The sequence below is a fragment of the Alligator sinensis genome, unplaced genomic scaffold (genome assembly GCF_000455745.1).
Source record: "Alligator sinensis unplaced genomic scaffold, ASM45574v1 scaffold1165_1, whole genome shotgun sequence".
In the NCBI taxonomy this organism is placed as follows: domain Eukaryota; kingdom Metazoa; phylum Chordata; order Crocodylia; family Alligatoridae; genus Alligator; species Alligator sinensis.
In genome coordinates, this window is record NW_005842477.1 from 735,621 (window position 1) to 749,084 (window position 13,464).

The following is a 13,464-nucleotide window of genomic DNA, read 5'->3' on the forward strand; positions in this document are numbered from 1 at the left end:
GAGCGGCGGTGTTTTGAGCCGCCTGTCGCACACGGAGCTCGGGACTGCGGGGACATCCGCACCTCGCACCGCTGGGGCCTCGGCCCGGCCTCTCCCTCCCCAGCAACAGAAAGAGCCCAAAATAGCGCGGATCTCTGCAGCGCTTCCTCTCCGGGCGCGACCCGCCCCTTCCCCGCAGCTGGAGGCTGTGCCCGGCCCAGCTGGGGCATCCAGCAGCCCCGGCCCCTGCCCTCGCCAGGCCCCTTGCTGCAAAGGGAAGGAGCAGCAAGAGGCAGCGGGAATTGCCCCTGGCCCCTCGGAGCAGGACGAAGGGCAGACCCCACTGACCACGCTGCACCCTGGCCTTCCACACTCCTGGACCCAGCTCCCTTGGCCTGCTCCTTCTCACTCCCTGCTCCCACGGGCTGCTGCACCCCATGGCCACAGCACTCAGGCCTGGAGCTCCAGCGGGGCTGGGCTGGGACAACGACCATGGGCATGTGTGGCATGGGCCTCTCTCACAGGGGCCAGGCTGTGATGCTGCCCTGGCTGGGCCTGCACCAGGCCGGAGTGGAGCTGGGCCCTGACCCCAGGGCAGCTGACCCTTGGGAAAGGCCTGCTGGGCATGGGCATGAATCACGAGCTGCCTGTAAACACCCGACCCCAGCCCCCTGCATATTGCTCAAGCTGTTTTTGCAGGGAAAAGGAGGAAGGCAGTAAGGCCTGGGAGCCGCCGGTTCCCCTTTCGAACTAGCCAGCTGGTCAGACCCTGGGCAGGGGGCCCGGCCCATACAGGGGCTCTGCTCCTCTGAGCATGGGCCAGCCCCCTCACCCCAGCCAAGCACCCCAAGAGCTGCCTCTGAGCCTGGCTGAGTGGGAGCAAGGCACCCTGGCCTCCAAGGCTACTAGATCCCCTAAGCGCAGGGGTGCCAGCAGCCTCCACATCCCCCATAGAGACACTGCCTCCCCCCACCCCACAGCAAGCTCTCACACCCTTGCAAAGTGCCCATGGTGTGGGGAGGGGAAGATCCTGTGTCCCCAACCTCCACCCCCAGCCTGGGCCTGTGCCCTGCTGAATGGCACCCGGAGCAGAGAACTTCCTAGCACCCTCCATGCCTGTGGCCTAGGCACTGCCCCCCAAACCAGCAGGCACAAACCACTGCTGACCCCAGCCTCAGCACAGCCCCCAAATGAGTAGCCAGTGCCCTGGGAATGGCTGCCACCCCCAGGGACAGAAAAGAGGCTCTGTGTGAGCTTGGATTTTACCTTTTTTTTCCATTTCCTTTTGTTTATATATATATATATTTATATTTATATATAAAAAAGAAAGATGTGTACAGTGGGCGGGGGGCCCTGCCTGGGCCGGCCCAGCCCTTCCGTGTCTCTGTGTCTCCAGCGTGATACATTCCTGTGTGACTCCGGGTAGCAGTAACTCCGTGCGTGTGGATATTGAGCGCACCGGCTCCGTGAGGGCCCCCGCTCCTGGGCTCCGGCCAGGGAAACTACCGCTGCACAGCGTAGGGTCCATCATCCACGCAGAGGGGGGTGATTTTTGGTTGCACAGTTGTGGTCCGGCCTCCGCCTCTGCCCCACAGCACCTGGATGGCCCTGTGCCGGTGACCAGTGCCCCCAGGACCCCCAGCCCTGCCACCACGTGGGATCTGCTGCAGGGCCCAGCAGCCTAAGCGGTGGGGCACTGGTGGGTGTGTGCAGGGATGCCACCGCCACCTCACACCTTGAGCGTCTTGTCGGCCCCGCCACTGGGGCTGCTGGCGTTGCTGCTGTCACCGCCCTTCTTCTTGCGCAGGGTCTCGATCCAGCTGGTGCTGGAGCGGGTGGCGAAGCTGGACAGCGCCAGGGAGCTGAGCCGCATGTTTTTGCCGGACATGATGAGCTCACCAAAGCCCTCCTGGTGTGAGAAGGCATAGCCCGAGCGGCGGGGGGCCCCGCGGCCCCCCCCCCCCCCCGCGGCCCACCCGCCGCATGCACCGGTGCTGCGTCTTCTGCTTCTTCCGCACCAGCTGCGTGTAGCGCACCTGGGGAGCCGGGGGGCAGAGTCAGGAGCTTGGGCAGGGGCACAAGGACATGGCACCCCCCAGCCTCTTGTGGGGACCGAGCTCTAGCTCCCCACCCCACAATGTCACAGGGCCAGGCAGATGCCATGCTGTAATATGGGGCATGTGCACATCTTCCTCCCTGCTCCAGGTACCAAGAGAGATTCGGGACCTTAGTACCATGGCCAGGCCCATCTGGCACTGGCCTGTGCACAGCACAGCAGGCCTGGACGTGGGGGCCCCCCAGGCACTCACCGTGTCAGAGAGCTCAGGCTTCAGGTCCAGCTTAAGGAAGCGGAAGGCTACGACAGGCATGATGCAGACCACAGTGGTGAGGGCAATAGTGAGCCACACAATGGGCTGGGCCAGTGTGTTCTGTGCATTCCCTGCAGGGGAGATAGGAGCCATGGGAGGAAGAGCAGCAGTTGGGGCAGGGACCCTGCCCAGAGCTGGGGCAAGCATGACCTCCCAGGGCACTGCAGCCTGATGCTGCTCTCAAGGGGCAGGACAGTCAGGATTAGGAGGACAAGTCATGGGACAGTGGCCAGGGCAGGACCCAGGACATCCCTCCCTTGGGCACTGGGGACACAGCAGCATCTCCACAGCAGCACCAGTTGCCCAGTCTCTGCCCCCCAGCCCCTTCCCCTGCCCGCAGGCTCACCCACAAAGCGAAACTGGTTGGGGAACATCTGGAAGAGGCCGTTGCTGTGCATGGCAAAAAGGATGGCGAAGTACACGGCCAGGCTGCCCCAGATGAAGAAGTGGTTGATAGCTGTCCAGAACCCTGTGTCCAGCCCGATCTGGGGAGAGCAGGGGAGGTCATGGGAAAGCTGCAGACAGACCAAGCCAGGGGCCAGGCTCTGTGGGGGCTGGGGCAGGCACCAGGGAGCAAGGATACATTCCTAGCCAGTAATCCCAGGCCCAGCACCCTTCATGATCCTGATCTGCAGCTACATCCCCTGAGCCTGGAGATGCAGCCACTTCTGGGGTGGGGCATGGAGGCATGCCAGCAGCTGAAGCAAAGCAGCCTGACTCCCCCATTGCCCCCAGGGGCACAGCCAACCTGCACACTGACGACGATGACCAGGGAAGTGGCCACAGTGACGGCGAAGGACTGGTAGTCGGCCAGCTGGGCCCCGTCACCACGGGTGGCATCAGCAAAGACACCGTAGGGGATGAAGAACATGAGGACGGAAGTGTAGATGCCCTGGGCGATGCAGATGAAGAACTCCCGCTTGTTGAAGAGCAGGTTGAGCTGCCCCGGTTCATACAGTTTGGGGTACTCCATGCTCCGCTGCTCCGGCACATCCTGGGGAGAGGGAGGGTCAGCCAGGGGCAGGGGCCCAGTCCCATGCAGCCAGGTCATGATCAGACTGAGTCCCCAGCACAGAAGCCAAGAGAGGGACCAGGCGGGGAGTCTGAGCTCCCATCCAGCCCTGATCTGGGCTTTCTCCACCCTGCTCAAGACATCTGCCCCCCTCCAAAGGGGAAGCCCATGCCCAGCATCTCCCAGCACATGGGGCTAAGCTGTCTCTGGACCAGGGTAGGCAGGGACCACTGGGGTGTGAATACCCCCCAAGAGCAGGATTGATCCTTCTACCAGGTCAGGACCCTGCTATCCTCGAGCACAAAGCAGCTGCCCATCCACCCCCTGCTGCAGGCTGCCCCCTATGCAAGGCATGGGGGTGAAGATGCCCCAGCCCCATACCTGGTCAAACACACCCATGGCGAGCACAGGCAGCGAGGTGTAGACGATGTTGTAGAGCGTGATGAAGTACTGATCGTAAACCGTCTGCCGGCAAGGGAGAGGTCAACGCTGGGCAAGGGCAGGGGGCCCTAGTCCTTCCCCCCCTCCCCCCAGCACAGCCCCTGGCCCAGTCCCCACCCCCAGCTCTGCCTCCCTCTGACCCCTGTCTTGGCCAGGCCACAGGCCCAGGCTCTATGCCCAGTTCAGGGACCCAATCCTGCAGCCCTCACCCACGGCTGGGGGGGGCTGTGCTGCCCCCTAATGGCTGGTACTGAGCTCTTTGCACACAGATGAAGTTCAGACCCAAATCTGAATCCAGCCCTGGCAGGATTAACCCCTCCCTGCCCACAGAGCCCAGGCCATACCTGGGCAGAGAAGCCACAGAAGAAGCCGAACCAGAAGTGAACCATAGTGAAGGCAAAGTTCTTGTAGAAGAAGTAGCAGAGGAACTTGCACATGCGCAGGTAGGACCAGCGCCCATGCACCAGCAAGAGTCGCTGCAGAAACTTGAACTGTGAGAAGGAGTAGTCCGCGGCCAGCACCGCCTGGATGCCCTCAAGCCCGCTGATGCCCACGCCGATGTGGGCTGCTGCAGAGGGGAGTGGTTTGTGGGCTCAGCAGGGCACTCCCAGCCGCTGAACCACAGGGCATCCACACCCCTGCAAAGGGATCCCTGCAGCTCTCAAGGATGAGCCTAGATCCCCCCCTGCCCCCACTCACTCTTGATCATGCTGACGTCATTGGCACCATCACCGATGGCCAAGGTCACAGCCTTCTTGTACTTCTTCACCAGCTCCACCACCTGTGCCTTCTGCAGCGGTGTCACACGGCAGCAGATGACCGCCTTGCAGGCACAGGCTGTCTCCAGGAACTCCAGCTCCATGTCAGCTTCCAGCGCGTGGGCCTGTAGGAGGGTCGAGGGATCATCAGCATCAGGGCAGCACTCCAGACCTGCTGGTCCCAGCAGAACTGTCCCAGAATGGGGGGCAGTGTCGCAAAAGCACCTGGCCCTTAGCTCAGTAAGGGCAAGAGCAGGGCTGCCAGGACTGGGCAGGGGCAGGATGTGGGTCTGTCCCATTGCAAAGTTCTTATGGATTAAAAGGTCCATGACTCAGTTTCCCCAGCTGTCCATATGCTCTATATGCAGTGGCTGCAGGACTTAACATCCACCCTGGACCAGGGAGGGGCAGCATCTACAGGTAGCTGCATGCAATGAGCTGTCCTGTTCCCCCCATGCGCCCGTACCAGGCTGTGCCCGTTGATGACCAGGGCATACTCGCCGGCGATGGCTTCCAGCACGGAGGGCAGCTTGGAGGAGCAGAGCTTCTCTTGGCAGGAGAACCCGTTCCCCATGGAGCGTGACCCATCCATCATTTTCTCCCGGGCTTTCCTGGTTGGGGGCAGCTGTCAGGGGCTGCATGGGCACCAGGGGGGCAGGGAGGAAACCCTCCACCCCACTGCTCAGAGCACCCCCTGTGCCAGCTCCCACTCCCCGACCCAGAGCACTCTTCTGTGCCAGCCACTGCTAGCAGCCCTCACCTGAGCTCCTCGCGCACCTCTAGCACCGTGTGCCCCGTCACAACAAACACCTCCGTCATGTCATCCGTCAGCATCTTGCAGGAGTAGCCGATGTTCACGGCTGTCTCTGAAGGGAACAGAGGCAGGTTGAGTCCCAAAGCAGGCCCCACAACACTCCTGGGGACTAAACCAGGGGGTAAAAACCTCGGCCCGAAACAACCCCTACCCCCCTGCCTCCTCACCTGGTTTGTCACCTGTGAGCACCCAAATCTTGATGTTGGCCAGCGTGAGGATGGCAATGGTCTCAGGCACACCCTGCTGCAGCTTGTCCTCAATGGCTGTGGCCCCCAGCAGCTGGGAGAGATGCATATGAGCCCAGGGGTGCTGTGGGACCACACACCCCCTGCCAGGCCAGCTTTCTGGCACCTACCATCATGTCATGCTCCACCTCATCGTAGAGCCGGGCCAGCCTGTCCTCGCGGGCATCGGGGGCCAGGCTGGCTCGCCGCAGCCGCTCTGCCCAGTCCCCGTAGTACCCCTCCTCCAGGTCCTTGTAGGCCAGCACCAGTGTCCGCAGCCCCTCGCCAGCGTACTCCTGTGGGCACCAGGCATCAGGACCAGGACCAGGAGCCTGGAGACGGGGAAGGAGGGACACGGGGACCCCCATAACCCTTCCCCCCAACAAGCCTCCCCCAGCCCCAGTGCTGCAGGCACCCCTTCCCCTTGAGCTGCCCCCCACTCACGTTCAGGTGGTCCGTGGTAATGCTGGCCAGCTCCAGGTTGGCCGGGTGCAGCCGCTCCAGCAGGATGGTGTCAGCCCCCTTGCAGTACAACCGTATCTTGCCCTCAGGGTTTCTCACTGCGGGGGAAGGTGCCATGAGTCCCAGCCCCCACAGCCAGGCAGGGACAGGGAGCTCAGGACCCCTGTGCTGGGGGAGGCGACAGAGACTGAGGACCCTGAGCTGCCTCCTCGCCAGCAACCATGAGCAGAGGTTTGCAGCAGAGGCCCTGGACCCCAGCAGTATTTGGGGGGCCAGATCCCAGGCCAGTGCAGCAGAGACTGGCTGTATCCAGCCAGGGCAAGGCTGCAGCCCCTGAAGCTGACCCGCTATCCAGCACTGGCCCCACCACCCCTCCCTGGGACCATGTCCATGCACCCACAAGCTCCCTCAGCCCATGGCTCCTGGAAACCTGCCTGTCCCATAGCCCGGCCCAGCTCACCGATGACCGACATGCGCTTGCGGACATTGTTGAAGTCCAGGATGGCAAGCAGCTGGTAGGTGATGGCGTGGCCCAGCTCGTGCACTGTGATGGTTTTGGGTGTGCGCGCCCGGAAGACGAAGCCGAAGTTCCGGGCGGCTGTGACCAGCGCCCCCTCGTCTGGGGACTGCGCCTTGTAGTACAGCTCCCCTGGGGCACGGCGGGTAGGGATATGGGGTCAGAGGCAGAGACAGTGCATGGAGGCCACCCCTCACCCTCCCATGCCACAGCCCCCACCCAGGGATCCAGTCCCTGTGGCAGTCCCCTCCCCTGCAAGCTGTGTGACACCCACCCTCGTTCTTCTCCTCAGACATGACAGTGTGGCAGAGCGAGAGCAGGCGGAAGAACTCATGCACGTGGGGGTTGCCCAGCTGCACGGCAGCCAGCAGGCCGGCGTCCCAGAACCGGAACCGTGGGTCGGCCAGCGGGTTGAAGGAGAAGTCCACTGGCTCCGGACGCTGGGGATGGAGACATGGTGAGCACCCGGCTGGCTGCCGTGGACACTGAGCTCAAGCCCTACCCCCCCAGCACCCAGGCATGGGCCCCCAGAGACAGGGACAGGTAACAGCCCGTCCTGCCCCACCGCAAGTTGCACAGGCAGCAAGGTTCCTCTTGAGATGCTGGGACCTGCCCCTCCCCTCCTTCCCCACACCGTGGCTCCATTTCATCCTCAGGTGCCTCTGCCTTCCCCTGACATGATGCAGCCAAGATGGGCCGGGTGGGAGAAGGTAGGTCCTACCTCTCCCAGCTCGGCCTTGTGTCCCAGCATGTCCTGGACATCACCTGTGAGCAGAGCACAAGGGGTTAACCACTTTGCCTGCCCACATGGCCTGGGGAAGCACTGGCCAGCTGCACCCCACTCCCCCACCCCCCGGAGAGCCCTGTGCTGCCCCCTCCCTGCAACCCATCCTGTCCCTTGCTGCTCACCGTAGCTGCGGCCATGCACAGAGCACTTGCTGAAGACCATGATGTTCTGGGTAAGCGTGCCGGTCTTGTCGGAGAAGATGTACTCCACCTGTCCCAGCTCCTCATTGAGTGTGGTGGTGCGGGCCTCGGCTGGCGTGCGTCGCTTGGCGCAGTACATCTTCTTGTCCCAGTTGATGAAGTAGCTGTGGCCGAGGCGGATCACTTCCACGCTGTGGGATGGAGGGAGGGGGCTTGTCATGGCTCAGTGTGGGGCCTGTCCCTGCCGCACAGACCCCCACGGAGCTGGTGACAGAACTCTGGTGTCCCGGGCCACCTGCCCCCAGCCTGAGCCCACGAACCTCCTACCCCCAAATGCAGCGAGCAAGGAGCCTAGGACAGGGCCACAAGCAGGGGACGGGGCCAGCCGACCCTAGGGGCATATGCTAGGGTCACCCCCACCCTCCTGGGCAAGTACCCACTCCCCCACAGCAGGGAGGAGGAAGAGGAAGAAGAGCACCTAGGCTAGCAGGGAGCGTGACCCGTTCTTACCTCGGGGCTAGGGGTGAGAGAACGCATGCTGGGGAACGAAAAGAGAGAGAAATTAAAAGAGAGAGAGAAGGGGGCAGGGCAGAAGGGTGCAGGTGTGGGGGAAGAAGGGCTGGGCAGAGCCAAACAAGCCAGCGTGCAGCAGGGCAGGGCAACGGGACAGCCGGGCGGCCAGGACAGAGCACAGAGATGGCGGCACAGCCTCTACCTAGGAGCCTCCAGCACAGCCAAAGGTGGCATCCCCCCTGCCCCAGGCCAGCCCCCTCCCCCAACTCTTCCAACCCTGCTTTTTCCCCCACCCGCCAGCACCCCACTGTGGGTGTGCCCCCAGCCCAGAGTAGCTGGGAGCCTGTGGAACTGCCCCCCCACCCCCAGGCCCTGGCCTACCTGACATAGAGTGAGATGGGCACCACGGTGTTGAGGATGATGATGTAGGACCAGAAGGAAAGGAAGCCGGAGAAGGCAGCACTGTCCACCGCCGTGTCCCAAGGCAGGTACATCTGGAAGCGGGCTCCCACCTTGTACTCCCAGATGGCATTGCCGAAGGCCAAAATCACTCCCATGCACACCAGGAACCCAAAGATCTGCGGCAGTGCAGGCAGGGCCAGGTCAGATGTGGTGTGGGGCAGCAGGGACCCCCTCCCCAGCACCCCCAATTGCCACAGAGAGACTGCCTCGGCACCACCAGGGGGCAGCACCCACCACCTGGGGGCAGCCAGCAGGATTTGGGCTCAGAGGCGGGTGCTGCTCAGGGGGAAACTGAGGCAGGAGGGGAGAGCTCCCAGGAGCAAGAGGCGGGGGGTCCCTGCCTGCAGGCCTCTTCCCTCCCTTCCAAGCCCCAGCAGCAGATGCCGGGTCCCACGTACCCAGAGCACCAGCGTGTTCATCAGTCGGTCAATGCTCGTGCGCTTGAACTTGGTCCGGCCACTGTTCTGCATCAGCTTGGTGTCTGGACCTGGGGGCAGATGGGGGATGCCATGACCATCAGGGAGAGCCCTGGGGAGCCTCCTGCCTCATGCCCCCCAACTGGGGGGTGCTCCCCCCCCCCGCATTACTGGGCTCCAGCCTGTCACCCCAATGTTGCACCCCAGCCCCCCTCCCCCCAAGGTCCCAGCCCGGCTGCAGGAACCCACCTGCAAAGATGACGAGGCCAAAGCACCACTCAGTGTTGCGCAGGACACAGCCGCGCAGCAGCATGTTCTGGTTGCTCAGCAGGTACTTGTTCTCCTTCCAGTACAGGGTCCCACTGAACTTGTCCAGCTTATTGTTCGGGGTCTCGCAGATCACCTCACCTGAGGAGGCAGAGGGGCCGCAAGGCAGCATCTCACACCCCTGCGTAGGAGAAAGGAGCAGGGGGGGAACCCAGCTCCCTGCTTCTGTCCCAGCCCACAAGCTCCATGAAGGCTAGGGCACCCACTTGCTGTGGAGAGTGGGGCAGGAGCACAGGCTAGAGGGCAACTCCAGTCCCAGCTGTGGGGATCATGGAGCAAAGCACAGGCTGGATCAAGGAGTAAGAGTCACAAGGGCACAAAGGCTGCCCTGAGCCCTGGGCACCCATGGCCAGCGCAGGGCAGGGCAGGCTACCATCAGCTGCCTGGTACTGGGCTCTCACCGTCAAACTGGGCCAGCCTGCTTGTGTCTGCCAGCTCAGAGGTCACGGGAATGGCCTGCCGCACTTTCATGTTGGTCTCCCTGGCAGGGGAAAGACGCGATGTCACCCTGGACACTAGCCCCCAGGACACCGGGGTTCTACCTCCAGCACCACCGGTTTCTCCATGAGTGACCTCAAGTAAGTCGCTCCCCACCCCACACAACACGCGCGTGTCTGGGGAGCCCTCCCCTCCCTCAGATCCGGCACTGGCACCGACTTCCCTGCAGTGTCCAGAGCCCAGGGTGCCTGGGGCTGCACGGCCAGGGTCACCTACCCATCCAGCTCTGCGGTTTCTATGTAGCACAATCCGTGGGGCTCGCTGCTGGAGAGAAGCAGAAGATCGGCCTGTCGGGGGGAAAGGCGGGGCCGGGGCTGAGCTGGGATCGGGGCCCCCAACTGGCTGCTCCTGCTGGGACCTCCCTCAGTGTGGTATGGGGCAGGGGACCCTGGGTTCTGGGTTGTATGCTAGGGGCCAAACCCTTGCCCTTCCCAGGGACAGGATGGCCTCTGAGTCTGTGGGACCCCATGGTTGAAGCCTTCCCTCTGCATGCTCCCGTCTGCTCCAGGACCAAACTCACTGCCACGAATTGGTTGTTTTCCAACTTGATGATGTCCCCAACGCGCACATTCATCCATTGCTCCTGCTGGAGGCTGAAGGGGGTGCAGTGCAAAGTTAGGGCAGGGCTGGTGCCCCTGGTGCTAGCTTGGCCGAGCCTAGGGACCCATGGCCTCCCCCAGTCCCTCACCCCGGCCGTGCTACCACGGCCCAGTGATACTCACGTTCCGTTGATCAGCACCTGAGATTGGCGGTTGTTCACCTGGTTGTCACTCTTATGGCGAAACTGCAGGCAGGATAGAGGCTCAGAGAAGGGCCCTGTTCCCCTGCACCTAGGCACCATGGCTGGACTCATGATGTAGGACACGGGGTTCTGGCTTTTTCCAGGGAGCTACAGAAACAAGGGCAGTGCCGAGCAGCACAGGCCCAGCCCCTGCATCCCATCTGCCCCCTATGCCAGCCTGGGCACCCTTGGCCCAGCAGGCAGTCGGGGCAGTACTGCTGACACCACAGCCTGGCTGGGATGGGACCAGCACCCACAGCCCAGCACTGCTGGGCATGGCCAGGGACACTCACATAGTCATCGGTGGCATCTTTGACAGCCGTGATGGTTAAGACAAGAACCAAAGGCACGATGGTGGTGAACCAGGACAGTGAGGAGATTTGGGGGATCAGCTGCAGAAAGTGGGGAGGGTGTCAGAAATGCCCGTGTCCCCACCCTGTGGGAGGAAGGGCAGGCTGCATGCATACGGGGCCGTCACACCCGAGGGACCCCGGACATCTCCAAAGCAGGTCCCATTCCCTTGCCACGGGGCACCCCAGGCCGGCCCCTGCCCTGCGGGACCCCCACACCCACCTGCAGGATGAGGAGGAAAAGGAAATAGGTGTTGGCCACTTCCTGGAACTGCTCAAAGAGGTTGACGGGCAGGAAGGTGACAATGTTGTACTTGGAGGTCTTGATACAGTTACTCTGGGGAGAGACAGAGGGGGTGAGACACAGGCAGGGCCTGGGGCACATGGGCTCAGCACCTACGTCCCTACCCCAGGTAGAAGGATGGGCTCACCCTGCCTGCCCCAGACTCCTAGGTCTCCTCCCCACTGTAGCATGGGGCGGGCTGCTCTGGCGGGCACCCACGGTGCAGGACAGGGTGTTGTGGGGGGAGGACCCTGGGAGAAAGGAGCTGGAAAAACAAGCCAGTGCCTGCGCCTGCACCGGGACCCGCAGCTACACGGATCCTCCCAGCATGGAGGGCATCACGGCCAGAGGCTGCCCTGGGGCCCGATCCGGCACTCACCGCGTACTGGAACTTCTCGTTGTAGTCTCGTGCGTTGGCCTTCACCCGCCGCTCATCCTCTGCAAGAGTGTGGTGCAGTCAGCCAGGAGGGGTGGCCAAGTGCGGCCTGACAAGCTCATGTCGAGTTGGCTCTGCAGCCTCCCATGATGGAGCTGGAGCTGGAGCCACCAGGGGGCAGTGACAGCAGCTGCTCACCCCCCCCCACAGGGCACCCAGGGCCAGGGCTCCTTGGCAGGCATTGCTCCGTGTATGGCCCCGCAGTCCGCCCCCATCCCCGTGATCCCCCCTACACATGCGGTTGCCCCGCCCCCCCCGCAGGGCCTGGCCCACCCACTGCCATGAGCTGGCCAATGGGGCTGCACTGCCGTTGCCGGGACAACAGAACCCCCAAAAAGCAAGCGGAGGGAGTGCAGGTGCCAGGCCACAAGCTAGCAGCTGAGGGTCCCCAGCACCCTCCCCTCCCCCTGCAGGCCCTACCTGGGGGGCGCTTCTGGGCACACAGCTCCATGGCATCCGGAAGGGCTAGGCTGGCCCATGGGAGACCCTGTGCAGAGACACCTGTCAGGGCCCCGCACCCCCTGCCTGCCCCTACCTCCCCCCCTCACCCTGCCCCTGCCTGCACCCCTCACCCTGGCCCCCACAGCAGGACTGGGATGGGGCTGCCCAGAGACCCCCCAGCTCAGGGCACTGGATGGGGCGGCCAAGCGCTAGGCCTGCAACTCAGGTCCTGCCAGCTCATCCTCAGCCAGCAACAGCATTGCCCATCCAGCCCCCCGCATGCCCTGCACGGCCACGGCCCCAGGGGACAGGACCTCAGGCCAAGGCGGAGGCCACTGGGCTCAGCCCGCGCTGGACCAACCTCGAACGCTCGAGGGGAAGTGGAGCCCTGAGCCTGGGGGGTAGAGCGGCACGTGCAGGCCCAGCTGGGAGGGCATGTGCCCCACAGCCCTGCGCCACGCTGGAAGGAAGGCACAAGGAGACTGGAGCTCAGGTCCCTGCCCCCAGCTGGGAAGGGGGTGCTGGCCCTGCCTTCCCCATCAGGTCTCCCCAGCCTGTGAGCTCCACGTGGGGCCTGCCCCGTGCTGGGGCCTGCTCCCCAGGTTCTGCAGCCACCCCACAGGCCACAACCAGCATCCTCAGCCCCCCGTCTCTGCAGATCCTCCCTGCGCCCAGCGTTCCTCCTTGCGCTGCTTTGGTGGGGAAACGGAAAGCGAAACTCCCCATGCGTGGGCTCCACCAGCTTCGGTTGCCGCCACGTTAGAAACCCTGCCCCAGAGACAGGCTTCCTGGCCCCGTTAAGGCCTTCGCCCCTCTGCCGGCCACGGGCCCGGTTCCTCAGGGAGACATCTTTAGTGCCCCCAGTGCAGACGGTCCCGTGGCCCAGACACGGGGGAAGCTGGGCCAAGCCGAGAAGAAAGCCCAGGAGTCCTGGCCAGTGGGTCATGCCAGTGCCAGCAGGGAAGGGGTGTCCATGGCTACAGGCTGCACGGAGCTGGCTCAGTGCACAGCAGCCAGAGGGAGCAGAGCCGGCAGATCACAACCTGCAGCCAGGCCTGGCGAGGCCGGAAGGGCTGCGGGTGGAGGATGCAAGGGGAGCAGGACCCGGCCAGCGGCGACATCCCCGCGGGCAGCCAGGGCCCAAGGGCTGGTCCCACTGTCATCCAGGCAGCAGCCAGGGGCCCTGCGCTGCGAGAAGGGGCCCGGGGGACAGCAGGCAGGGGCCGCAGTGCCCGGGCTCTGCCCCGGCTCGGAGGAAGGAGGCGGCTGGCGGGCAGGACTCGCGGCTCCACGGGGCAGAGGGGGAGGGCGCTGCCCCTGCTCCTGCCCGGGCACCGGGCTCAGCTCTGCCCTCCCCTCCGCATCCCGCTCACTCCGGCCTGTGCAGCGCCGAGCACCGCGGGGCAGATCCCGCACCCCGCACCGCCCGCCCCATCCCGGAGCCCGGGCCCGCG

At 64.0% G+C, this 13,464-nt stretch overlaps 1 protein-coding gene across 1 annotated transcript; it reads right to left on the reverse strand.

Annotated features, from left to right (window-relative positions):
• Nucleotides 1–1,265: 1,265 nt before the first annotated feature.
• Nucleotides 1,266–12,819, reverse strand: ATP8B2 (ATPase phospholipid transporting 8B2). Its single transcript, XM_006039506.3, is given in 29 exon segments — nt 1,266–1,918; nt 1,920–2,015; nt 2,289–2,419; nt 2,695–2,833; nt 3,097–3,342; nt 3,742–3,825; nt 4,146–4,369; nt 4,501–4,684; nt 5,026–5,170; nt 5,320–5,425; nt 5,541–5,652; nt 5,729–5,893; nt 6,042–6,157; nt 6,520–6,708; nt 6,851–7,016; nt 7,298–7,341; nt 7,486–7,694; nt 8,398–8,594; nt 8,877–8,965; nt 9,144–9,302; nt 9,623–9,702; nt 9,936–10,006; nt 10,240–10,312; nt 10,442–10,503; nt 10,794–10,892; nt 11,074–11,187; nt 11,513–11,571; nt 11,990–12,056; nt 12,372–12,819. Coding segments are annotated over 28 exon segments (3,600 nt in total). The 5' UTR covers nt 12,021–12,056; nt 12,372–12,819; the 3' UTR covers nt 1,266–1,708.
• Between the last annotated feature and the right edge of the window lie 645 nt (nt 12,820–13,464).